The sequence below is a fragment of the Perna viridis genome, chromosome 4 (genome assembly GCF_037379345.1).
Source record: "Perna viridis isolate PV_CMFRI_1.1 ecotype Kerala chromosome 4, ASM3737934v1, whole genome shotgun sequence".
NCBI classification, from domain to species: domain Eukaryota; kingdom Metazoa; phylum Mollusca; class Bivalvia; order Mytilida; family Mytilidae; genus Perna; species Perna viridis.
This window is the reverse complement of record NC_142448.1, coordinates 46,158,037-46,183,723: the sequence shown is the minus strand read 5'-3', so window position 1 is coordinate 46,183,723 and position 25,687 is coordinate 46,158,037. Positions and strand designations below refer to the sequence as shown.

The following is a 25,687-nucleotide window of genomic DNA, read 5'->3' as shown; positions in this document are numbered from 1 at the left end:
TGGTTTAAATGTTAATTAGTGAAATGCATTTTTTTGCACTGTAACTTGCAGTTTGTACGTATCTTTCTTTGCTTAATGTCGTTTCCTTTTCTGTAAGATCTTTCTTTTACGTTTCTACAATTAATTTGTAAAATACTTCTTCTAACTCTGAAAGTCGTAGTTTTCCAATATCTTTCTTTGTTAAAGTCTTAAGTCAGTGATTTATACAGGTTATATAAAAATTAAAACACGTTTCAATGAAAATCGACACGATCGACACGGTTACAAAGAACACATTAAACATTTAACAAATGAAGAATAAACATGTAACTCATGAGTGATTTTTCACCGGAAGACCGAGGGGTTGGTATAAAATCGGGATGGGCATTTTCGGATACATTTTTGGCTATAACTTTTGTTTTATTTAATGCCATTAAAATTTTTTGTATGATTTCTAAAGAAGAATAAAAGTGCTTTTTTGGCATTTTAAATTGTTTAGAGATAAATCCAAAATCTTGACAGAACGAACTTTTTTTCGTGGCGAAAAATCTTCATTTATGGACATAATTAGGCTTAGAACTAAAATATACATATATATATATATATAAGGGTCTGAAAAATCCCCAACGATGTTAGAACTGTCAAATTTGCGAAGCAAATTTTTGTCGTTCCCTCCGCGGGACTCGAACTCGTACTGCTGTGACATCTATGGCAACACCGCCTGCACAAAGTCTACAAAGACCATTCGGCCAGCTCGGCTATATATAGCTGGACTTTGTGCAGGCGGTGTTGCCAAAGATGTCACAGCAGTACGAGTTCGAGTCCCGCGGAGGGAATGACAAAAATTTGCTTCGCAAATTTGACAGTTCTAACATCGTTGGGAATTTTTCAGACCCTTCTATAAGTTTACGTTATCTTCCCTGTATCAATTTGATCCGATGGAGCAGTGTAGTGAATAGAGTCGTCACATTCTGAGACGTTGTGTGTATATATATATATGTAGATAAAATAAAATTTGGAGGTATCATTCTATATAGAATCTTAATCAGTCTCACAACAGTAGTTTTAAGAGCAGAAATATGTCAGGTCGAACTACATATTAATGCCTAAATTGGATTAACAATCTGTAATCACCATTAACTGGCTCGTAAAACTTTCACACCTTGTTAATCTAATTCATAATTAATCATGCAGGTAAATGGGTTTTGGACCAATTTAATGGACTTGGTATAAAAAAAGCATTATCAGAGAACTATAATGCTGTTTTGAAACAACAGAATGAATGACAGAAACTGCCTTTTAACATGCTTGTTCTCGGTTTCCACTTTTTACAAAACGATGAAAACTATGAGATTCTTATAGGCTTGTCTGGCACAGGTAAATATCAACTAAAAACTAGTTTTCTAGAGCAGTTTTTTCGAGTGACGAATTAGTCATTCCTAAAAGACTCATTGGACCTTCTGACATAATAGAATACATAAAAAGAACCTCTATGAATGGTCTTCCTTAAATCAAGCGGAGCACGAATCAGGGAATGGCAAATGACATGTAAGGCTGAAATTTATCAGACACATCGCACATACAGGAAAAAAGTCTCTTCTCCCAGAATCATCAATTCCCTCCAGCAGTAAGTAGTCAGCATATGCACTTGCAAGGTATGTAATAGACAATAACCTAATCACTCATGTACCCATTCAGGGTGCCTTTATTGTTCAAGGTAGAAGTGGTAAGTATTGTGTCACAACAGTTCCCAAAAATCATGTCAATGTCCACCTACAACATGTTTCCATATCCTAACAGAAAAAAAACTCTGCATAGGGCTTGAACCTGTTGAAAAAAGAACCGTTGTCAATCTTCACTTACTAGCAAAAACAGTAGAAAGAGAACAAGCAAATCTACTCCAGTATCAAGAAAAAAGTTACATTTTAATTTACAGACAATCCAGGAAGATGACACTCTGAATGAAACACGCACATGCATAGATGTCAATCCAGTATTACCACATGCTTAACTTAGCCTACATACCAAAAAGAGGAAACTCGATTACAACAAAAAACATATCCAGGAAGACATTTTATCACAAAGCATACCTTGGGTAGGAACATGCATGCAATTTAAACAAAACAGTTTCCATAGAAATCGGGTTTCTAAGACACTTGTTTGGCACTAGTGTTTGACAATGAAAAACAAAAGTGGTCATCGCACAGAAAATTTGAATAAGTGTCAAGCAAATCAGCACAAATGTACCATACAGGCAAGCACCATTGGGTAACATCAGTCCAAACAGATAAAAAGAAAAACAGGTTTATGTTCGAAAAAAAAATATATGAGAGACCATTTGATTTCATGTTTGGAAAATGGAGAGTTCACGATGTTTCCTAAATCACTAATGGGTCAAGTAGGTAAGGTGAAATAAAAAATTGCAACTGTAGAAATGAATTGAAATTGTGGTGAGGCCGATGGTATTGAGGACATTGTAGGTTGTGACTATAAATATGGGGTTAAAAGCTGTAGTGTACGGAAACACAAATCATGTGCAGACTCTATGTATAGTTTATTACTCAAACTCCATAATACATGTACTATAGTACAGAGAACAAATTCAATACAATTTATATAGCTATATATATACATAAGAAGTTGATTAGTGTACATGTATTGGAAGCAATAATATTGAGTCACATTCATGATGAATTTCTATATACATAAATTTAGAGAACTACCCTGGAGACAACATCTTTGCAATTTGTCGCATAAGTTTACATAGATTGTTAAGAACAAAAGGTGGTGAGCTATTCATCAAAGCTTTATATTTAATAATATTTGGTCTTTTGATAATTTTTTCTACGAGAAGAATTTTTCCGTCACTATATCAAACGATGTGCACTTACACAAATGATGGAACTCACCCCAATATCGCCCGAATTAAATAAATGACATTTTCTATTTTCTCTACTTATATTTTGCCAACCCCCACTATCAATGGGAAAGTTATAATTCAGAGTAATAATATTTTTTGTCATCTCAAATTCTGAAATAATTTTAAATTCCAAAATCTTCTTTGTACAATCTATAATTCAGAGATTCAGGTGAGTTTTTCACTTTTTAGTTCCACGACTGTTGAAATTGGTCTAAAAGGCTTTGCTTAATTGTCAAAAATATCCAAGATTCATTATGTTCGTGTTGTTCGTTCAAACAAAAGACAAACCACACTCATCCAGTATTGATTTAACCTTTTTACCCAGAATATTCTATAGCCATATTTTTAAGAGCAAAGTTAAATAAAATTGCAGGTAGCTTTTCAGATTTTCTAGTAACTAATTTAACCCAAAAGTTAATGACTCTCAGTTTAATTTTTATTTCCAGTGGATATCTGCCTAGTTCCCCCCAAACCATAAAATCTGGGATTTACTTTTTTACAAGCATTAGGGTTTTACACAATTTTAGATACACCCTTTCTATAACAGTATTTTGTTCAATGTCCCAAATTTCGCAACCGTGTAAGAGAATAGGTCGTATAACTCGGTCAAATAAATCTAACTGGTATTCCAGGAATAAGTTGTGTATTCTGCATTTACGTAGAACATCGTACACAGCTCGATTTGCCTTTTCTACGTTTGTCTTTTTCGCTTTTGAAAAGCTACCTGTTCTTGACAACAATATTCCTAAATAATTGAAACTATCAACCGTACCAAGAGATGCATCATTGTACATTGTATTTAAAACTTAGTTTTTTTTTAGACATCTTGCCTTTTGAAAAAACAACAACTTTACTTTTTCTAACATTAACTTTAACCTACAATGTGCAATAGCCATGAAGTGCATCAAGTTGTTTTTGTAGATCGGATTCTGATTCTGATAGTAATACCGTATTGTCAGCATATAATATAGTGGAAAGATTTTTAAAAATGAGAGAGTTCAGTTTCAATTTCTTCTGTTAAAAATATTCTTGAAAAAGTCTTCTACATCATTGACATAAATTGAAAAGAGTACAGGTGACAAGTTTTCTCCTTGTCTGACACCTATGTTACGAGGAAAGAAATGGGAAAATTCCTTCCTATAAATGAAATACTCTAGGCTTTGTATAAATGATGCTGAACCTGACCAAAAAAAAAATAAAAACAAAAACAAAACAAAAACAAAAAAAAAACAAAACAAAACAAAAAACAAAAAACAAAAAACACGGTATAGCACTAAAGACAGCCCTCTTAAATACACATCAAACAATTACACCAGACACAATTAACAGTCACTGTTTATATTCGGTTAATTTTTTATGACATGATGTCACTTGGTAACACAAATTAACTCAATAATAGAAAGGAATGCATATATGCATATCAATGTTCTAGGTCTAATTATGTCAGTAAATGATGATTTTTCAATCCGAGAAGATTTGAATTTATCTCTAAATTAATTTCAAATATCTATATATCAAAACGAAGCAAAAATTAACAGCTTCAGGAATCCGATAAATATTTTTGACAGACTTAAGTAAATTTCAAATATTTTTTTGTTACCATACTCCCATAAAAACTGCACAAATCACGTAAGAGAAAGTCTCCGTCCTGTCAAGATATTTGCCCTTTAGTTTTCTCAAAATTAAATATTTTTATATCAAAATATACCGTTTAATATATGCTTAACGAATGAAAAAACATTTTGACATACATTTATCACTTAGAGAACAAATAACATTGTTTGTTCCCACATCCGATATCAAATTGAAAATTTCCTGTCAGAAAAAGTTTGTCCTGTGAAATTCTGAACTGATTTCTGAATATGTTTCAAAAACATATCCACCGTACATCAAAATATACCAAAAAGTTTAAGCTTTAAGAATACGTTAAAGATTTGTGACAAACATGAATTAAAATCCAGATATTTGATGTTTTCTTTAAAAAACGACACAAATCACGTATCAGAGAACAAGTCTGTCCTGTCATGATTTTTCTACTTTAATTGACTCAAAATGAAATAAGTTCAAGATTTTCGCTTTATTATTCGACATTTTCCAAAAAACCTTAAATGATTTAAAAGCACTTTTATTCTTCTTTAGAAATCCTCTTAATTTTTGAATGCCATTAAATAAAACAAAAGTTAAAGCAAAAAATGTACCGGAAAATGCCCGTCCTGTTTTTAGACCAACCCCTCGATCTTCCGGTGAAAAATCACTCATGAGTAACATGTTTAGGTGTCATACCATTATTTCTGGTCTCCAGCTTTTTATAAGGCTCAAAAATTTGTTTACATTAGTACTGTTGGTGCTAGAGGGGTATCATTATGATGGTCACCATTTACCTAAACTCTCATAAAAATATCAACATACGTTATGTGCCTTCTAAGAAACAACGGTAAAGTGAAAGTAGACAGGTGCAGAAATCACTACTTTCGTTTTGAAATTAAGCCATTTCAAGGGGCCTGGAGTTTTTGTTCAGAATTGTTTTACCCTACACTTAATAAACAAAATGAAGTTTTTAGAGTATTGCTGATTCATTCAGCTTTCAGATGACACCAAGTTTGTATACCTCTACTAAACAAGGAGAATGATATGGTGCAATATTGGGACTACTTCGTGTCATGTACTTTCTTGTATGTTCAGGTGACTGGTTTCCGAAATAGCGGTAGTACACCTTTATTCTTAATTTGTCAAATGTTAGTGTGTTCTTTGTAAACGTGTCGATCGTGTCGATTTTAAAAGAAACGTGTTTTAATTTACATATAACATGTATAAATAAATGACTGATTTAAGGCTTTCAGCAAAGAAAGATATTGGAAGACTACGACTTTCAGGGTTAGAAGAAGTATTTCAAAACTACGACTTTCAGGGTTAGAAGAAGTATTTCACAAATTAATAATTGTAGAAACGTAAAAGAAAGATGTTACAGAAAAAGAAATGACATTAAGCAAAGAAATATACGTACAAACTGCAAGTTACAGTACTAAAAATGCAATTCACGAGTTAAGACTTAAACAATCTTCGATTAACAAAGATAGAAAGTAGAGAGAACAGATAGGTAAGTAACAAAGTTAAAAGAAATGCGTGAACATATTTATGGCGGATATACCCTTCCATAGTTGAAAGCCACAGCAAATGTGAATAAGCTACACGTGTGTTTTAAAATATTTTAAGCCTTTTATTTACATAAAAGAAGTTTAACCCACCGGAAATCAAGCGATAAAAATCCTAAATTTTTGTTAAATACCTAGAAAGCATTTGTAATGAAGACAATTATCAAAGTGACCTGCCATTATGAATTAGGTAAATAATTTTACGGAATACAATCTATTTTTGACAAAACAAACTTAAAGTTGATAACGGCAATTCGTCGGTAAATTGAATACTTTTGTTTCGAAAATTAAAATCCGTAATTTTATCAACCGGATGTACCAATTCAAAATGTTGAAACCAAATGAGAAGTTCAAATAAACTGCTTGTAAAAAGAATTTCCAGGATTGCTGGATTTTCTCGTCAGGTCCGTCATTTGTTTTACTTCAGTTAAGTCACCTTTTTCCGTGTTAGGGTAAAGAAACTGTAGAAAATGTCTAAACAGTAAATATCTTCCTATAACTCTGCCGAATTCAAAGAAAGTCGGACCGAGCGGTATGCAATATGGTGCTCGGAAGAAGGTTGGGGTATGGAGGGTATGTAGTACATTAACTGGCTAACATTTTAAGCTCACCTGGTAGAAGACCATGTCAGCTAATGTCATCACTTGGCGTCCGTCGTCGTCGTCAACAATTTTTCAAAACTCTTCATCTCTGACACTATTTGACCAATTCAAACCAAACTTTGTATAAATATTCCTTGGGGTATTCAGCATAGAACTAATATGGGGATTTTTTATCCGACGAAAAACATGACCGCCATTAACAAAAACAGAACATAGGGGACAGACAGTAGTTTTTCGCATCTATCTCCAAAACCGTAAGGTTTAGCTTCATTCTGATTTGGTAAAAGTGTTCACCCTGATGAGAACTATTTATCGCCGTTTTAATCCATTCAGCCATGTTGGAGTTATTGCCCTTTTTCGACGTTTTTCACCTATTTTTTAATATTTTTTTTTTTTCAAAAATCTTCTGCAGTTCTCTGACACTCCTTGCCCAACTGGTATCAAACTAGGTATGAATGTTTCTTGGGGTATCCTGCACAGAACTGATATAGGGATTTTTTATTTGTCGAAAAACATGGCCACCATTTCTAAAAATAAAACATAGGGGTCAGGCAGTAGTTTTTCGCATATACTTCCAAAACCGTTAGCTTTAGCCAAATTCTGAGAAAATATACCGGAAAAATCCTGGACGCAAACTTGATCCTACCCCTCACTAAAAATAAAATGGTTGTCCCCTAATACGCTTCCGGAGGCAGGTAATAAAGCTGTATTATCAACTGGGTTCTGCATACTTATGGACTGAAATAGCAGCACTATCCGGTTTCAGTATGTAAATTTGGGAGCTTAAGAAAAGTATAATGGCAACTTCATTTTCGTATGCTTGAAAAATGCGACTGAGGACTACACCAGTCTAGGAAACATAAATAAGCTTCCATGATTAAATGCAAATCGAATCTGAGTTTTTTCTAAGATAGGGATGGTCAAAACATGGCATCCGAATATTTATGAAAATGACGTAAACAATTACGGACAACTCGACCAAAAGACATTTCGGACCACGACAGCCCACAGTTCCTGACAAAAGCTGGACATTTCGGCACATACATATTTCAACCTATGACAGTGGACAAGGACAATAAAATATTGTTCTTAACAGTTTGGTTTGCTCGTCGATTTTTCCATGATAAACCATACATTGCCCTCATTTTGGTTACTAGTACACTGTATCTTAGTGTGTCCGACTTACATCCATAGTCACATGATTACATATCGATTTTTTTGTATTGTCCCAACGTGTTACAGATGAGAGCTAGGTTACTCCTGGTGAGAGGTTACATTTTGAAATACGTGATTTACGATTGAATTATATCTGAATAAGAGCCAAATTATAGAACTTTGAAGATTAAAGAGATACTGTAGTTTATATTCGTGGATCGTTACGGTGTGTCCAACTGCACCATGAAAACTGATTTGTTTACGTGTAATAGTTATTAAAAAAATCCTTTCCTCTTTCGTCTGCCTGGACTTGACCTTTTATGAGCAACTCGGTTGGTGTTTATAGAAAAGCAGATGACGCTCATCCTACAGGTGCACCTTTTCTATGCTCCCAGTTTTTAGTGGAGTCCGAGTTGCTCATTTACTTTTGTTACTTTGTATGTATTATATTTTGGTTATTGTATGTTCTTAGTTGTGTATGTATGTTTTCCATGTCTGGTCTTTGTCCCTGGATTATATTCTTATTCTTTGAATTCCACTAGAATCTTGGTTCCCTTGATCACCCTTATGTGGTTAAAGAGAGGTAATGCAAGCTTTCCAAGCATGATTTCAATTTATATTTGAAGTGTTTCGGTTTTAATTTATTCGCACCAAACGGTAGCAAATAAAATATTCTTCCTTTTCAAAATTTAATCGCACCTAACGAAAAAAGAAAAACAAATTCCCGCACTCTTTTCTTATGTAAGCAGTAAAAAATATTTACAGATGCTTCGGGATAACTTTAAGTAGCTTTTTAGTTGTTTTCTAGATGTATTAAATATATGTGTGGCCAAAAACGCTAAATTAAAAAAACTGATGTGTCATCCATTGCCTAATTCTTACACAGAATAGTACGATCAATCTCATACAAAAAGTACGGTTTTCAAACGAAGGACTTTCAATGCAAAAGCTTTGGGAACTTGTCAATAGTTCAGGCCCCAGCGCAAAACTTACAGAAGTCTGAGAAAAATCTTAACTGTCTGTGACATCATCAATTTCAAAATTTATGATTGGAACTACCATGGAAGTTAAGAATATTCTCAGACTTAAGTATTTTTTTTTAATTGTGTGGTGGTTGGATTTCCATTTCTATTTCTCAAATTCATTTTTAGTCAACGTTATTTTCAGACGTCCCACAAGTCACAAGACTGGATAAATATTGTCGGGCAGAAATCGTTATATATATACCATTATTCAGAAAACTTATTTTATTCTCAGACTTAAAGTGTTCTTTATGTTATGAACAACCGTACACAGTTGTTGATATAAACTTGTAATACCATATAATCAAAAACTATTCCTACTTTTCATCCGTTTCATTTAATCAATTTTGTGTTGGGAACTATGTCAAAATTAGACTCGCAAAAAAGACTTAAATAATGTGTATTTTCTATTGTTCAATTTTTTTAAGCAACATAATTTCAATAGTTTAAACCAAGTGCAGTTAAATGATACAAACACGAATTAATAAGCACAAGAAATTTTAAGCGACAATTGGCTAGCTAAATGTTATGGTGTCTATTTCACTTGGTTTTAAATTTGACAAGTAAATAACGTAACTGGATTATAATTTCTCGACATTTTTATCGTAAAAAGTTCAACAAATTATTTAGATTCGTCCTTTTACTGGTTCATGTCATGTTTCCGGCCAATTGACAAACTGTAGCGCAGGCAACGACTATTATAGGAATATTTTGAAAGATATGGTGGCTAAACAAAATACCTTTTATACATCAAAAAAATTATTCGTGTTACAGTAATTTTGTCAAAATGGCCACAATACATTATTCTGAAATAGCCTGAACCGAACCACCACGCAAGAACTAGTTTTTTATACTGTAAATGAGCTAAAATGACTTGTGTAAATATTTGACTGAATTGAATTATCATGATCTTTGACTTACTCTTTCAGCTGATAGATTAATTACGTAACAATAATCAAATTGAATTGTTTCTTTAAGGAATGATTCTCAGTATAAAAACGACGGGAAAGTGCATTATTTTCTTAATATATGCGTCTATCGTTCGTTGGAGTAAGTCACGACTGACCCGTACTGTACGCATAACTTTAAGCTCAAAATAGCATGGTATCTACATTTTAGAAGATTTCTATCATAATCTGTCTTCAATTGGTCTTAACAAATCATCCAGGTGCACTTTGTACGGATGTTCAAATGCTTTTAGTTGTCATGTATGTGTGCATGGGTCTACATTCAAATGTGCATTTATCAAAATATAATTGCAATTTCTCGTAGATTTTTGATTGTGCGGCCAATTATCAATATAAATGGCAACATTTATATTTGGACTTAAGAAGGATAAGATTGATAAAGGGCATTTATACGATAAGTTACGAGAGATTGTCAAGGGCTACCAGTGAGTTATTGCATCATTCAATGTTTCATTACTTACAGAGTTTAACCTCTACCTAACATTAATAGGGATGCCTTTTAGGACCATGCCGATTTTCTTGTTGCAATTCAATACTCTGATAGATCATTAGCTTGATTGAACAAGTAATAAATTTAATAGACAAGGTATAAATTTGAAATATTCTTTTATCAAATGTTTCCGTTTTTGTTCACCTTTCGTGTCTTTAAATTCATTGACACGAGTTTCTTTCTGAAGAAGGATCGATGTTTTTTTCTTAATCAAATTCAGGACGAAAGCATTATATTATTGTTAACGTAATAATAAAAACAAAATTTAAACGTTCAGAAAGAACCGCAAAGTTTCTCGAACAAATAAAAACGACCAAAAGACGACAGCAATGCTAACAATAATCGATTTAATAAACTTGTGTATGTCAAGAACTAAATTCCACTTTGTATACTATAAACTGAAATTTGATAGAATGGTGTAAGATCCCGTTAAAATAAAAATACAAGTTATTTAGTTTATCGTGCGTTGTTTTTTTTTTTTTGTTGATTTTGTTTTTGTTTTGTTTTGTTTTTTTGTTTTGTTTGTTGTTTTTGTTTTTTTTTGTTTTGGTGAATATTTTGTCCTTCATTTACGAGAGGTATACGGATGGGCCCCAACAAACCACCTCCGCAACTCCGCTGCATGTTAACGTTGAGTAATGGGATTTGGTGTCTCTGAACACGAGGAACAACCACAGTTCACGACTAATTTTCTCACAATCTAAACCGACCTATGCACTTACAACCGCAATCGTATAGTATGAGATTTTTATAGTAACAATGTACCGAGAATGTTAATCAATCCACCCACTCTCACTACAGTAACTAGTCCGAGCTTACTAGTTACGGACCATGTCAAATATCGTCCCACTTCCCTGCCTTAACCGGCCTAAGCTTTCTGATTACCGGCCATGTTAAATATCGCCCCACTTCCACCGCAGTAACCGGGCTAAGCTTTCTAGATACCGGTCATGTCTATCACCGGCATATTTCCACTGCAATAACTCGTATGAGCATCTTTGTTCAGAATTCAATGTAAATCTAAACTATGATAATATATTACTAATAATTTTTCAGTTGATGACGAATACTGCAGTATGGAAACATAAAATACCGTTCGCTCATCTATTGCAAAATGGTGTTTAGTGTCCGTCAACTTCGTGCTGTAGTAATATCACAATTTGTATTTAATTAGCAACAATTGTTCTACTACAGTAATCGACAATGTAATACTAGTTATTGGTCCATTTTACAAATAACGATGTGTACCACGTTACTCCTCAACTTTTTACAGCAATCTGTATAACTATTTTAATTATAGCTGTGGTTAATTTTCCAAATATCTCCTGCATCAATTATCATGACCCTTGGGTCGTATGATTTCGAGAAGTCATGGAAATATGCGGTGCAGCTATATAGATCAATAACATTGAAAACAACTTTAATATATGTATATATGTTGTTTTAGCGCTAAATTTTACAATTAAATTTGAATCGTTTTACTCCAACTATCTCAAGTATCCTGGTGCAATCTCAACAGGAGAATCAACAGAAACGTGTCCAAGTACTTACCGCAGATTGAATAAATCAGATATTTGAATTTGAAGTGCACTGCTGTCCATAGCTCAGATCGGACAGTAAACCAGTCTGTCGGGTTAGGGAGTTACTTTCCCTTAGCTTCAAGTTTTAGAAACGAAGTCAAAGTCGTGAATATGAAAAAGGACTATTACTCTCAAAATCAGTGTTTGATTATGGCAAGTGAGTGGGTTTAGAAACAATGCGTTTGGTACTATAAATGTTTGTCCCAAAGTATATAATTCAGATGCAGTTTTCTGAATATTCGGCGTAAGATCAAGAGTCCATATACAACACCCGATTTAAGGGCATACACACTGCAAGTATCTTTCTGTATCCACGTCTGTAAATCATCATGTCTATAACAGTATGTATTTTCTACACACACACACACGTCTTGAAAATGTATCTTTATATAAACAATATTTATTATATAGATAGCAGTGTTTTATCGAATGTTCCCAGTGAAATAAATTTCGATAATTCACACTGTGAAACACTCTCGGACTTTCTCCCGCCAAAACATCAAAACTTTGAAATCAATCCGCCTTTCACAAAATTTGGAATTTATTTTGAAAATAGCAGCGAATAATCGAGGAAATCTATATAATAATTAGGATAATAGATTGGTTATCGTGAATAACTAAAATATGATCACTCATGCCAAGAACGCAGTAAGATATTACTCGTTACAATAAAACAAGTTCCGCACACTCGTTAAATCTAGGCGTTCTTCGGCACGCGTGATCATATTTTAGTTATTCACTCCTTCCAATTAATTATCCTATTCATACTTATATGATAATCAAAGTGCTGAGGCACCGAGTCAAGGAAGACCTCAAAGCAAAGCAAAAATATTCATGTTATCAAATTATAAGCTAAATAAGCCATTTGTTTTAACGCAGTGTATATTTATACAGTCCGTTTATCAATATATATTTTTGGATCTTCTTCTGTATTATTGCTTTTGGTATTCCTGGCTGTACACGTACGTTGATGTCCTCAAATTTCCTAATACTTAAATCAGCATTTCTTACAAAATATGAATTCCACTGAGAATCACTGACTATCAATATTCGATGAATTTTTAAAGTAAAAATGGACCCACACCTTGAAATTTCGGTTTGGAAATGCATGAAGTAGAAATGAATCCTGCAAACTGTAGGAAGTTGAACAAAGGCCCAATAAATGATTACCTTTCTCTAGGATTTTTTCAGTTCAAAAAAACAATTTGTAGCTCATAGATTTGAGCAATTTAAGATTCCAATAAAGTTGGAAAGTCAATGATATAGAGATGTGGTGAATACAGGGAATATGATGCACTTTGAGTATAAATCCATCTTTTTTTCTCTCCAAAACAAAAAAGTTACTAGTGAACCCATACCCCACGAGTACCACTTTTTATGATGAATCATTATTTGCTGAGTGTTTTATACCTGTCTGCTTTCAATGATGTATGTGCATTTCTTTCATTTTTTTCTGCATGATTGTTTCACAAATATTATTGTATAAGATTACAATTCAAGTAACTCTTATGTTTTGCAAATATATAATTGCTAAGAAATAAGGCTTCGCGTTTTTATAGTTTTTTATTAAGAGATGTTGACATATACATTTACAGCTGCTTCATGCTACACATACATGTACCAGCACTTGAAACTTTGTTTTATGCATAAATAGTGTTCCAGCACATAAATGGTCTGTTTTGCTTTCTTCTCACTTCATCTGGTGAAACTTCTAAATGATAACCACTGAAAATAAATCAAGGAAAAAATCATAACTGTGTCTGATATATGCAAAATGTTACAATGTAAATTCATGAAAATAGATATGCATTTTAACCATATGATATGGAAAAACCTCCTCTTGTTGGGAAATATTGTCACATGTACATATAATTTCGTGCAAATCATTCGTAAATTCGGGCAAAAGGTTGGGTAGTTATAACAGTACCAGGTTTTTACTGGTTTTTAAACCACCAGGTCAATATTCCCATAGTGATCAATACTGGTCGATTGAAAATATGCAAATAATATTTCTGTCATTATTAATAGTTTTTGTCCTGCATTAAACAAATGTTAATATAGTATATATCTACTATATTTCAGTGTTCTTATGTTTTATTCTTTTAATATCTCCATCAGCTGTATTAATTAAGAAAAAATAAACATTTCTTTCCCTAAAATAATTCAAATTTATCTGAAATAACATAACAAACTTTACAAAAATGTACAGTGTATTTCATAAGCACATCTTTGTTTCAATATATACATGTATTATTAACAGGTAACACACATGTAAGTAAGAGTAGAACAGGTTACTTTTCACCTGTCATTGTTAAAACAATATCCCCTCATAACCAGATAGATCATAAAAAGTGGTTTGAAGTGATGAGTTTAAAAGTCATTTCATTTATCAGACAAAAACCTACTAAATACAGAAAATGGAAAGGATATTGCTTTAGGGCTTCTTCCAAGTATGATTTTAACTACCTGCTGATTTATAATGATGAATTGACCCCCATTTCAAAATCTCTGGATCAATCCCCGAATGTTGATTTATCAATGAGCAATTAATGTCACATTGTAAAGTAGAAAACAAATTAGATACATGTATGACTATATTACAAAAATCATAATTTCTTGTATGAAATCTTTAATTGATACTGCATTGCATATGCCAGTAACCATAGTTAGGGTTTGTCTGTTTGTTTGTTTGTTGGGGTTTAACGTCCAAGCAGCAATATTTCAGCTATATTCAGACGGATGAACATGAAATGGATGATAAAATGAACATGAAATGATGATGAAATGAAAAAGGAAAGGGACACAAGGACAATGGGGTCGACAAATTTTGATTGCCACTGGAAATAGGGGGAACATAGTTAGGGTACATGCACGTGTATTTTTGTAGTTTTCAGTGTAAATTTCTTGTTCACAGACATACAAATGTAAACTACAAATTTTGCTAAGAAATATGACTACACTGTTCTACACTAGCAATAAAAACAGTATACCTATCACCAGTTTTGAAAATTTAACTGTGTACATACAAAGTATAGGAATAAATAATGTATACCTTCGACACTAGTACATTGTACATGTAAGAATGTCCATGAAAATCAGCTCTTAGAAAAGGTCTACTTTTAGTAGCCTTGATATCCAACATGCACTTTCATGGCCACAGAACTTCTAACATTACTGTTTCTTTCTTTTGTCATGAAAATCTTGTTTCTTACTTTATGATCTGCATTCTAAATAAATGTTTCTGGTATATCTTGACAATGTACTAAAAAGAACCATATTGATAATCAGTTATGACTTACATGTATATAATACACATTTACATTGTATTAATATTTCTTTTAAATTCCATACTGAATAGTACATGTCAAAATCTGTATCATGTGCAGTATTAACAGGAGACTTCTATATCAACTCAAGGGTCACTGGCCCGTGGGGTGATATAGGTCGAGGGTTGATACTGCATATCAAACAGATTTTTGCATGTCATGTTCATTCTTTCTTATATTTTATCTATACAAAATGTACTTTAATTGTGTCCTGTGCAAGGTGTGATATATAATATGCAATATATGTCTAGGGGTGTGATATAGGGTATGCCATATAGGTATATTGGTGTGATTTAGAGAATGCAATATAGGTCCATGGGTGTGATATACAGTATGCGATATAAGTCTAAGTGTGTGATATAAGGTACATGTATGCAATATATGTCTGTGGGTGTAATATATACATGTAGGGTACTTGAAATGGGTTTAGGGGTGTGGTATAGGGTATCCCATATCGGTATATGGGTGTGATTTAGAGAATGCGATATAGGCCCTATACAGTATGCGATATAGGTCTAGGCATATGATGTAAGGTATGCAATATATGTCTGTAGGTGTGATATATAGGGTACTTGAAATGGGTTTAGAGGTGTGATATACGGTATGCAATATAAGTCTAGGGGTATGATATATAGAAGGCAATAAAGGTCTAGGGGTGTGATATAGAATGCAATATAGGTCAAGGGTGTGAAATAGAATGCAATATAGGTCTAGAGGTGTGATATACGGTATGCAATATAGGTCTAGGGGTGTGATATACAGTATGAGATATGTAAGGAGTGTGATACTAGTATACGGTATGTGATACAGGTCTAGGGATGTGATATAGGGTATGCGATTTAGGTCTATGGGCGTGATATAGGGTATGTGATAAAGGTCTATGGTCGGTGTGGAAGTTCAGATTTTAGGAACATGTACATGTACAAGTGTATGCGTAATGTCATGGCTCATGTGTCCACTCGCGTCCCAAGGACATTACTTTATTTCACTGGGTACCCCTCCTTTTTGATAGTTCAAGATTACCTACTGAATGTGATGAATATGCCACATGACCTCCTTTCATCCTTACTGTTGAAACAGAGATATTGTTTATGTCTCTTCTTTGAAATCATAATAATTTTAGTAGCTGACTTTGTAAGAATCATGCAAAATCTGAAAAATATGATACACCCAAGGCTACATATTTTTATTTTTGTAATTAAGTTGTTTTATTGGTCTATACTATGAAATGTGTAATTATTCATTCAAATCTGTCTGCTCTTAGGAGATAATTACATTGAACATTTAATAGATTCTATTGTATTTGAGTTATCTCCCTTAATTTTGCAATATACAGTGCATTCCATATAATTTTTATCTCCTAAGAACACGGGTTCCATGAAAAATTGAATGTTTATTTCTGTTTACCATGGCAATTCAAACAATATATCAAAAATAAAAATATGTAGGCTTTTAACCCATGAATCACATTTTGCATGATTCTTAGCTGGAGTGCTACTTAATAATTCTGTTTATTTTCTATTTTAAATACTTCTTTGTTTGCTACATGTATGTACATGTGTGTTTACCATTTTATATTATTTATGTACATGAACATGTACATGTACATGTAGTAATTAACATATATGTACACAGTGCTTGCATTTTATGTACAGAAGTTAAATTCCTGGGATCAAGTTAATCACACATGAAATTTTCCAATAAAAAGGAGGGGTGCCAACCCCATGCACCCTGCCCTGGATCCGCCACTGTAATCTATACTTACTACACAAAAAGTGTACATTGCAGCACCGAAAATCTGTCATTAGAAGTTCCCGACATATTCTTTAAAAGGACCAGATTGAGAGAAATAAATTGGCAAATCTCGATTGAGCTTTCCCCCCTGCGAATATTCAGGTCAATTTGACAAAATAGTCCAGCTCCCTGTGTCAAAATTTAAATAGTTAATATCATGTAATCATTGAAATCTTGCAGTTCTACACATAATAAATAGCTTTAATACCATTACACGCCCATGTCGTACGTAAAGTAAACATCACATATTTAACATGGAGTATGATCGGCGGCGGAGCGATATCTTAATGCAAACTTTGCAAAGAGAATAACCCGCGGAGTGTTATTTTGTTAGTTACATGTTGAAAAGTCAACCCTGGTTACGTAATTTGGTTGCCGACGATCTCTAAGTCAAGTTCAGTCCATAAATAGGCTTCCTTGACAAAAAGGAAAAAACCATGCTAATTAATGAATGTAGGTACATATATCCGTCCATTATTGCCAATAATGCACACTTTAAATACATGAGGTATTGCTGTAACGATGTTCTTTTCACTTTATATTACTTATATTTGATAGTTCTACATCCTACATATAAGTCATGGATTGAAACACTGTAGATCGGGAAAAAGATTAAAATCCAATTAAAACAGTACTTAGAACAATTGTCAAACTAGAAGCAACATCGACGACCTAACTTCAAAGATCATTTTACAAATTGTTGTAATTAATAATTAGTTAACAAACAAAAACAAAACACAAATAAACAAACAATAATTCTACTACTTACTCAATTGATATCTTTTATATTCAAGCGCTTTTAAGATTAGGTTAAAGCAGTTCATAAAGGTTTTATTACACATCATTTTTTTTACTTTAAAACCACAATTTTATTGTGGATGCAGAAAGGGAGGAAGTACTCTATCTCCACCTTTTCATTATTATTATTTGATAACAACTTAACTAAAGTGAGAATTGCACATTATCGTGGCGTCTTTTTGGGCGATTAGCTTTATATTCTTCCCCGCGGAACAATACGATACTATAAAGTAAAGATTAGATTTCTTACGTATAAAATGAACGAACTGTTTACAAATCCGTAATGTTACTATACACAGACTTAAGGAGCCAGTCCTACAATGAGAAAGGTCGTTTAATTGGGCATTGGCGGCTTATGCTCCTTGCGACATTTTTAAAGGGGTATTTGAAAGGAGATTTTATAAAACTATAAAGGACTTAAATTGGCAATAACTTAAAAAGTTCATTTTTGAGAAAGTTAATCAATTTGTGCAAGAACGTAAATTTGCGTGCAACAGCTTCACATGGTAGCGTAACTCCAGCATGGAACGCGACCCCTATCTTTGAAATTGACCCCGTATACCATAAACCTGGTATAGTTTACTATTTCGACGAGTTAATCGCCATTCATTATCGCACTAGATATCAGAGATAAGTCTGAATAGAAAATATTGGTATTTACAAATTTGTATTTTATTTTTCACTGTATGAATGAAAGTTTGGTGGGGCGTGTAAACCTCACTGCGCACACTCGAAAGAATGGGCGTGTTCATTAGCTAAACAAATTATTGACAAATTCATAATTCACGTGGTTTTTGTCCGCCCAATCTGTAATGTTCTTAGAAGTTTATTTATGATATTTTACATTCGTTAATAATGTATTTCTTGCGCATTTTAATATTTCGCACTTTGAATTCATGACATTTGTTACGGATTAATAATTCAGTAATATAAAATGTGATATGTGTTACAAATAGCATACATATTGAAATTCTAGCTGACATTTGCTTTGTAAAAATGTGATTTTTTTTTACACGACAAAGAAGTTTTGTTCCGAAATTGTGGTTGTGATTTTATTTTGTTTCTGTGATTTATTACAACTGTAAATGGTAGTTAACATGTGATTGCACTTGGAATTTAATCGTCGTAGAAGCCGTGTATAAAAATGAAGAGCACTCTATTTTTTTCTTTTCTCTTTCTAATTTCAACGCTTTTAAGCGACAGTGCCAAAGAGGAGCGCATTGTCCTCAAGGGAAATAAAAACTTGGTGATGCACGAAACTTTTCGGAATCTTCTGGGATTTAAAGATTCACCAAAATACCTCGGAAAATTATTGCCACATCCGAACAAAATTGATGAGGCACCTAAATACATGATGACCCTTTACGAGCGATACAAGAATAACAGGATAGTTAAAGGAAGTTTGCTTGGGAATACAGTACGATGCATTGAAGGTCAAATAGGTATGCTCAAAATGTATTCTTTATTTTAAACAGGTTTGAGAATATATTCTGATAATCATATTCCTTTTTATTCTTTGGGAAATATCTCTGGCATTTGGGAATCATAGAATCTTGGGTTTGCACAATTTTATGGCAACTCTTCATAGTCATCATTAGATATTAGGTAATAGTCAGGAGATAGTTATGTTTGACAATATCAATACCAGTTAATAAAATCCTCTCTCATTTAATTGGCCTTGGTGGTATACTAATATCTATATTGACTAGAAGTATAGTTTCTGAAGTAAAAAGCATTTTATAACTACATATGAAAAAATTCTTCGACTGGTTTTACGGGGACACAAGTTGACAAATAGTGTAGGTCTTACGTTTATGATATTTTAACTATATGAACAGTTTGATATACTGAAGTATCCACTATACTGGACTTATTAAATATGATCACACTTCAAATCGAGAAGTCAACACAGACTTATAGTATTTAACGGTCTCGATTTATATAAATGTCCGTATATGTACATGTACATAAATTCCTGTCAAAATCAACGAATAACTTAGCATATTACCAAATGCAAACAATGTCGAGACCTAATGTCCAAGAACCTCCGTATTGATTGATAATAAATTTCATGTAAACAAGGCGACTCTCCCTTTAGGTTAATTGCAAAAAAAACATTTCCTTTATATTTATTTTAAAAAAGAAGAAAAATTACTAGTAGGTCGGGAAACCGTCAATATACATGTGTAACAGAGATTTAAAATTAAATTGTAGCTTCAACATTTTAAACGATGTAAAAAAGACAAAACGTGTAAATATTTTGGCATTTATTTCTATTAAGGCGGTAAACTGAAATGATGTGATGAATCTAGGATTCTTTATGAAAGGAGTGTGTCTCGTGAGGAAAGTTGACTGGCATGTTCGGCTGACAGTGTCCGTCCGTGTGTTCATTGCTTATCGTATAAAGATTGACTTCTACAAAAATCGGATTACATCCCGGGCGCCACAGTGGTACATATTAAGGATTGAATAACTTTCCAAGCGTATACTGTAGATTCCTTTAGTTTAAACTTAAAAAAGGCGAGTGGGTATAAACATCATACATCCAGTTTCATAGATTGCCATTCTGTGCTAAGTTGCTCGCTATCACTTTCGGAATTCAGTATTGAATTTGTGACGACATGCAAGTCGGATGTTGTCTTAATAGCTTAAAAGACGCGAAGATCATTATTACATTACTTGTAAATGATGAATCTAAAACCTATAGCGATTGTCTAAGCAGTTAAGTGAATTCTGCAGTTCCTATCCAGACAGGGCCATTATTTTGATAAATCAGTTTAATTTAAACTGGACCGAAAGATCATGATAAGCAACAAAAGGCGGTACCCCATCACATAAGAGGAAAATAATCACGAAATCACGGGAAGCGTATTTGTTTAAAATGGGTGTATGACTCTTGTATAGATAATGATAAAACGAGGCTTTCCACGATTGACCGGTTACAATCAGTTTGACACATGTACATGCCTTGTAAAAGCAAAAATTGGAAAGAAAACAAAACGTTTGAACCCAAAAAAGTTATGGGGCAATCTATACTTTATCTTGCTCTTTAAAGCCCCGCGGTGTAAGAGTTCGAGAAAAAAAACTTTTACAGGTCAAAAAAGTGTTAGACTGGAGAACAATTTTTAATATAACACTCCATGAACGGGAAAAGATTGGGAATTGGACATCCGATTACTTTTTTTGCTTTTATTTGACTTTATTTTTGTTTGTTTGTTTGTTTTATTATTCAAACCGTTTCTGTTAATTTCATGTTTTAGATGTCCAATCAAGATACTATTTCACTGGTCATTGTTTTTTTATGCTGGAAAATGCCAATTTGCATTTGTAGCCAAAAGATTTGTGAATATAATTCTAGGAATTTTAACCAATACTTCTACCCAGGAAATCTTAACTCATTTTGAATAATTTTACTTGCAGAAATTGTCTGTTGCGTTAAATAGTACAGCGCAAAATGCAACATTTATAATACTTTTTTGTGGAACACACTATAATTATGAATGGATCTAAAATGATTTGTTTGCCTCCCCAGGTTTTAATCTAGGGCAATAACGAGACCATTTATGTCTTTTATTATATTTATCAACAGTTTTTCATAATTAATAACGAAGGCCATTTTGTGGATTTTAATAGGCCGTGTTGTTGACACGAGGATAAATGGAAATGGTGGCTTAGAATCGTTCGTTTCAGTTGTTGATTGCAGTAATCAAAGTGTCTCTTTCACGACGGTTTACAAACACTGCCATAGGGTGAGGTTTGAGAACAATTTTGATGAAATAATGGCCACATTCTACGCTGATGAGCTGCGAACAAAACTTTAAAATTAACATTTGAAGGTTATCCAATACAAACCGATCGCGAGTTCGTAGTATGTTGAAAATTGCAAGAGATTTTAAAAATGACTTGAACCTGTTCAACCCAAAAAGTATTGAGCCTAAATATGTAATTTCACAGATGAGCTCTTTTGAGTATATTTTATAGAAATTAATGCATTTAGGACAAACAGCTTAACCAAAGTGAGCAAAAGACCTTTTCAGAGCTCTTAAAGATGGCCATTTCCCTGTTCATTCAACAAAGGATTTGTTATGTACAATCTACATAAAAGCATCGAATAAATTTTTCATAAAGGAGTTTAGTACAAAATAATTGGCTTGTTTAATAATAATGCACTCTGTCGCTAAGAATTTCCCACTTCAAACCCCTCGCAAACAAGAGGGACTCTTCGTCTAATTAAGTACTTCTGTTAATAAGGAGTGCACCCTCTTAACATTTTGCAGTAGTGCAAAATTTGAAAACTGAAAATATTGAAACTACACAAAAAAAAGAAATTAAGTTGGTCATCAATCTACTTTTGAACCTTACTATACGGTTTAACTTGTGCCATATGTATAGGCTGCTAGGGAAAAAGGGCAAGTTGGCAATTGAAATAGTTCGTCGTGTGATACGCTTTGAAATATTCTTTGTTGCACTTTTAACCGCGCACAATGTAACGAATAAAAGATGCAAATGGGGAACTTTGAAGGGAGGGTCTTCACGTTTCCTATTTATCTCACGTGGTTTGTCATGTTTTCATTTACCACGTGTATAATATCGATGCTTATACAAAACAGTAATTTGATGATTGATTTAAACAGTGATTGATTTGATTACACAAAATGGTTACAAATTATGCTGAAGATGTTTAATCTCAACCATACAACAATGAAAACAGAATGTACAAAAAAATCGAGGATTAAAGGCTTTAGAAATCGTAATAGAATATTGGAAATATTTTCAGTGAATTATATGCTCAGGCTTTCACCGAGAAATAAAGTCAGATCTAGACAAAGCAAATACATGAGAACGTTTATCTTTTTACAACCCCTAGCAAATAAGGAGGACTCCTCGTCTCATTAAGTACTTCTTCTAGTAAAACAATAATAAATTACTTAGTCAACAGTACCCAGACGGATTTGTCAATAATTTTATCAAGGGGATTTATACAGGTACAGTTTACTTTCACCTGCGGGTTATAAAGATAAAAGTTGTATTATCGGGCCTTTGTCATCTTATTCTATTATCACATAATTACCAAACAACAATTAAATATGTTCGCTTGGGTAAGACAAGAATATCTTGAGTGTCGTTTGTCGTTTACAAGTCTGTCAAGATGGTTTCAATACCGATGACCTTGAGCAAAAATAATTAAACTGTCACATCGTATGACTGTTGATGGTTTGACGAGATACAACTAATTGACTTTTTTTTCTTTTTATGAAGTAACCTAATTCAATAAAACGGTCTATATGCCACAGCTGCATGGCGTTGGATTATATACATTATGAAAAAATAGCAACAATTCCTGCATACCTAAAAATGTTGCATTTTAAAACCACTTTGCATCAATTTGTAATTTTAAGATACTTTTCGTTTCGTTTAAAATAATGTAATGTATAATGGATAAAAATTTAAATGCAAACATTACGATACAAACAAATATTTAGTTCAAAAATATTCTCATTAATGCAAATTAAATATTTTGTATCATATCAATTGAGGGTACTGGATAAGATTGAAAAGAAAGATATCAAACATATCTTCCCTTTTTCCACCATAATGGTTCAAAATGACTTTTAGTAGTGAGAGTAACCAAATTATTAGGAGTAATGATCCCGTTTTAACAAATACCACTCACTGTGAGAATGATGCATATATTTTATTTATTTTGTTTGCTTTTTTTCTGCTCATTTATTACCATTTTATGAATGTAGTATGCTTTGTAAGTCTGTACTGAATACACATGTAACATCCGATGAAGTCCGATTCAATCATCTAAAATGATTTTCAACGGAATTCAAATGCAAACCTCTCGTATCCCTTATCTACAGATCTGTAGACTAGTTAACCATGGAATCCCTTATGTACGGATTTGTACGCAAATTCACCCCCATATTCCCTATGCACGGGCCTGCGTTCAAATCCAATCAAAATCTCTATTCGAATATCCACGAGACTTTAAACAAATTCAGCCCAGGTATCCCTATGTACGGACCTGTAGATAAACCTCCTCTTGTATTAATAATGCACGTGTCTGTAAGTAAATCAACTCCGGTATTCCCTATATACGCACGGTTCTATGGACCAAATCACCTCTGGTATCCCACAAGTCAGTATAGGAACTTCTAAATGTTAATATCTGTTTAGTAGCTAGTCATAGCTAGTAAGCTAAATCGTTATATACTTTAGAATATACACGTCTTTGTAACGAGTTTCTAACTTAAGACTTATACATGTATATTCTTCTGCATTTTCTTGTAGTACTTCGTAAGTCGTATCAACCATCAAAATATAAGTATAGGAATAATTTACGAAGAGACTTGTCTATGCAGTTTATCAATAATTTAAGCATTATATGTACATGTTAAGGTTCTGCCAGTTTCTTTTAAGGACTATCCCCACTTAAGTAAATTGAAAGAACATTAAAACGAATCACAGGTGTGAACATAAATTATGTGAAGGTAAAATAAATCTGTTCAAGCAGCAGATGCTTCCTTAATGGAAATAACTTTATTTATGCAAATTGAATGATTTTCGTAACATACCAACAATTATGGTATTTATATAGTAGTCAAACGCCCAAAACAAATGTCTAGTATCCGATTTTGAGTTAATTCCTGCTTAAATACGTACACCCTAAGGAAAGAGAAATATTTGTACCTACAGATTTAAAACTAGTGCACAGATTTAATTAGCTGATCTCAACGCCTGTAATCACATTTAAGTCAAAAGGCATTTCATAATCGTAAAAATTTCATTATTTAAAATGTCATCTACCAATTAAAGGTGGTTTAAATCGAAAATTACAAAAGTTTTAACCCCGAAAGTCCGTAAGCGGTGAAGTTTGATATCGAATTGTCTAAGTCAAATCCCACAAACGGAGACACGGAACCTCTGTCACCTACTTGTAATCCTTCTCCACTATCAAAGTTGTTTGTTTGGTATTTGGTATTTAACCGTAAAATTGGATGAAAGTTAAATCAAATACACTTATCTTAAGAGCAATAAGTGAATAACTTCGAGTTACTTATTGGGTACAATTTTTAGCACCAGAAAGGGCGAGTTCGAGCGAAAAAGGGTTACAGGACTTAAATACTTAAATCTTATAAGTGTATCTTCGATTTAATCCATCAAGGCAACTGCTGGTGAATCTAAAATGATCTTTTTTTCTTGTGTATTTTTTTAACTTTAAAAAATACGTGGTTTTAAGCGCTCAGAAAAAATATAAAAAAAATCCCACTTTCAAACAGTACTGAATATAAAGTGTACGACTACATCAAAACAACAACATGTAACAATAATAAACTAAGTCTTCCTCGAATTGTCAATTAATACGAGAAAAAGTGGATTTTATTTGAAGGTCGACGAATTCTTGTTAGATTGATCAGCAATGAAATTAAACTTTTCAGAATTATTAAGACTTTATAATACGTCTCACTACATAAACATTGATTTTTATTTGATAAAGTTACACTGCTACATTGTAAAGGTTTAATGCATTTGAACCATGAAGCGAGTCCAATTTTGCCTTATATTTATGGGGAAAACTGGAGAGAAATTAATCCGATTCTCCCCAGGACGTGGATTTTTTTTTCAATTCCAGAACCACCATAAATTGCCTATGACTCCAAACAGCAACACTCTTGGTTTCAATTAAATTTGTAAGGGTTTTATTGTAACCAATATCAGTTGAACATTTTGTATGCTGTTATTCATATTAACTTTCAAACAAATACCTACATGTATGTACAAGAAACGTGTACTCAATAGAATTGGAATTCCTCAGACCTGGATTTACTGTACAAAAGGCTATAATAGAATATCCCTTTAACTCGGAATTTCGTTGGTAGCATTTTGAGTCTTTA

At 33.0% G+C, this 25,687-nt stretch overlaps 1 protein-coding gene and 1 long non-coding RNA gene across 2 annotated transcripts in view; one reads left to right on the top strand and one right to left on the bottom strand.

The window, feature by feature from the left end:
• Positions 1–13,418: 13,418 nt before the first annotated feature.
• The window catches only part of LOC148620283 (uncharacterized), a 14,039-nt gene continuing 1,770 nt past the window's right edge, over positions 13,419–25,687 (bottom strand). The window contains exon 2 of the long non-coding RNA XR_015921764.1: positions 13,419–13,593. This is a non-coding gene — a long non-coding RNA (uncharacterized LOC148620283). The remainder of the gene's footprint in view (positions 13,594–25,687) is intronic.
• Positions 18,601–25,687, top strand: part of LOC148620282 (growth/differentiation factor 10-like) — a 24,646-nt gene continuing 17,559 nt past the window's right edge. The window contains exon 1 of the mRNA XM_088581048.1: positions 18,601–19,228. Coding sequence (XP_088437174.1) covers positions 18,931–19,228 — 298 coding nt within the window. The 5' untranslated portion in view covers positions 18,601–18,930. The remainder of the gene's footprint in view (positions 19,229–25,687) is intronic.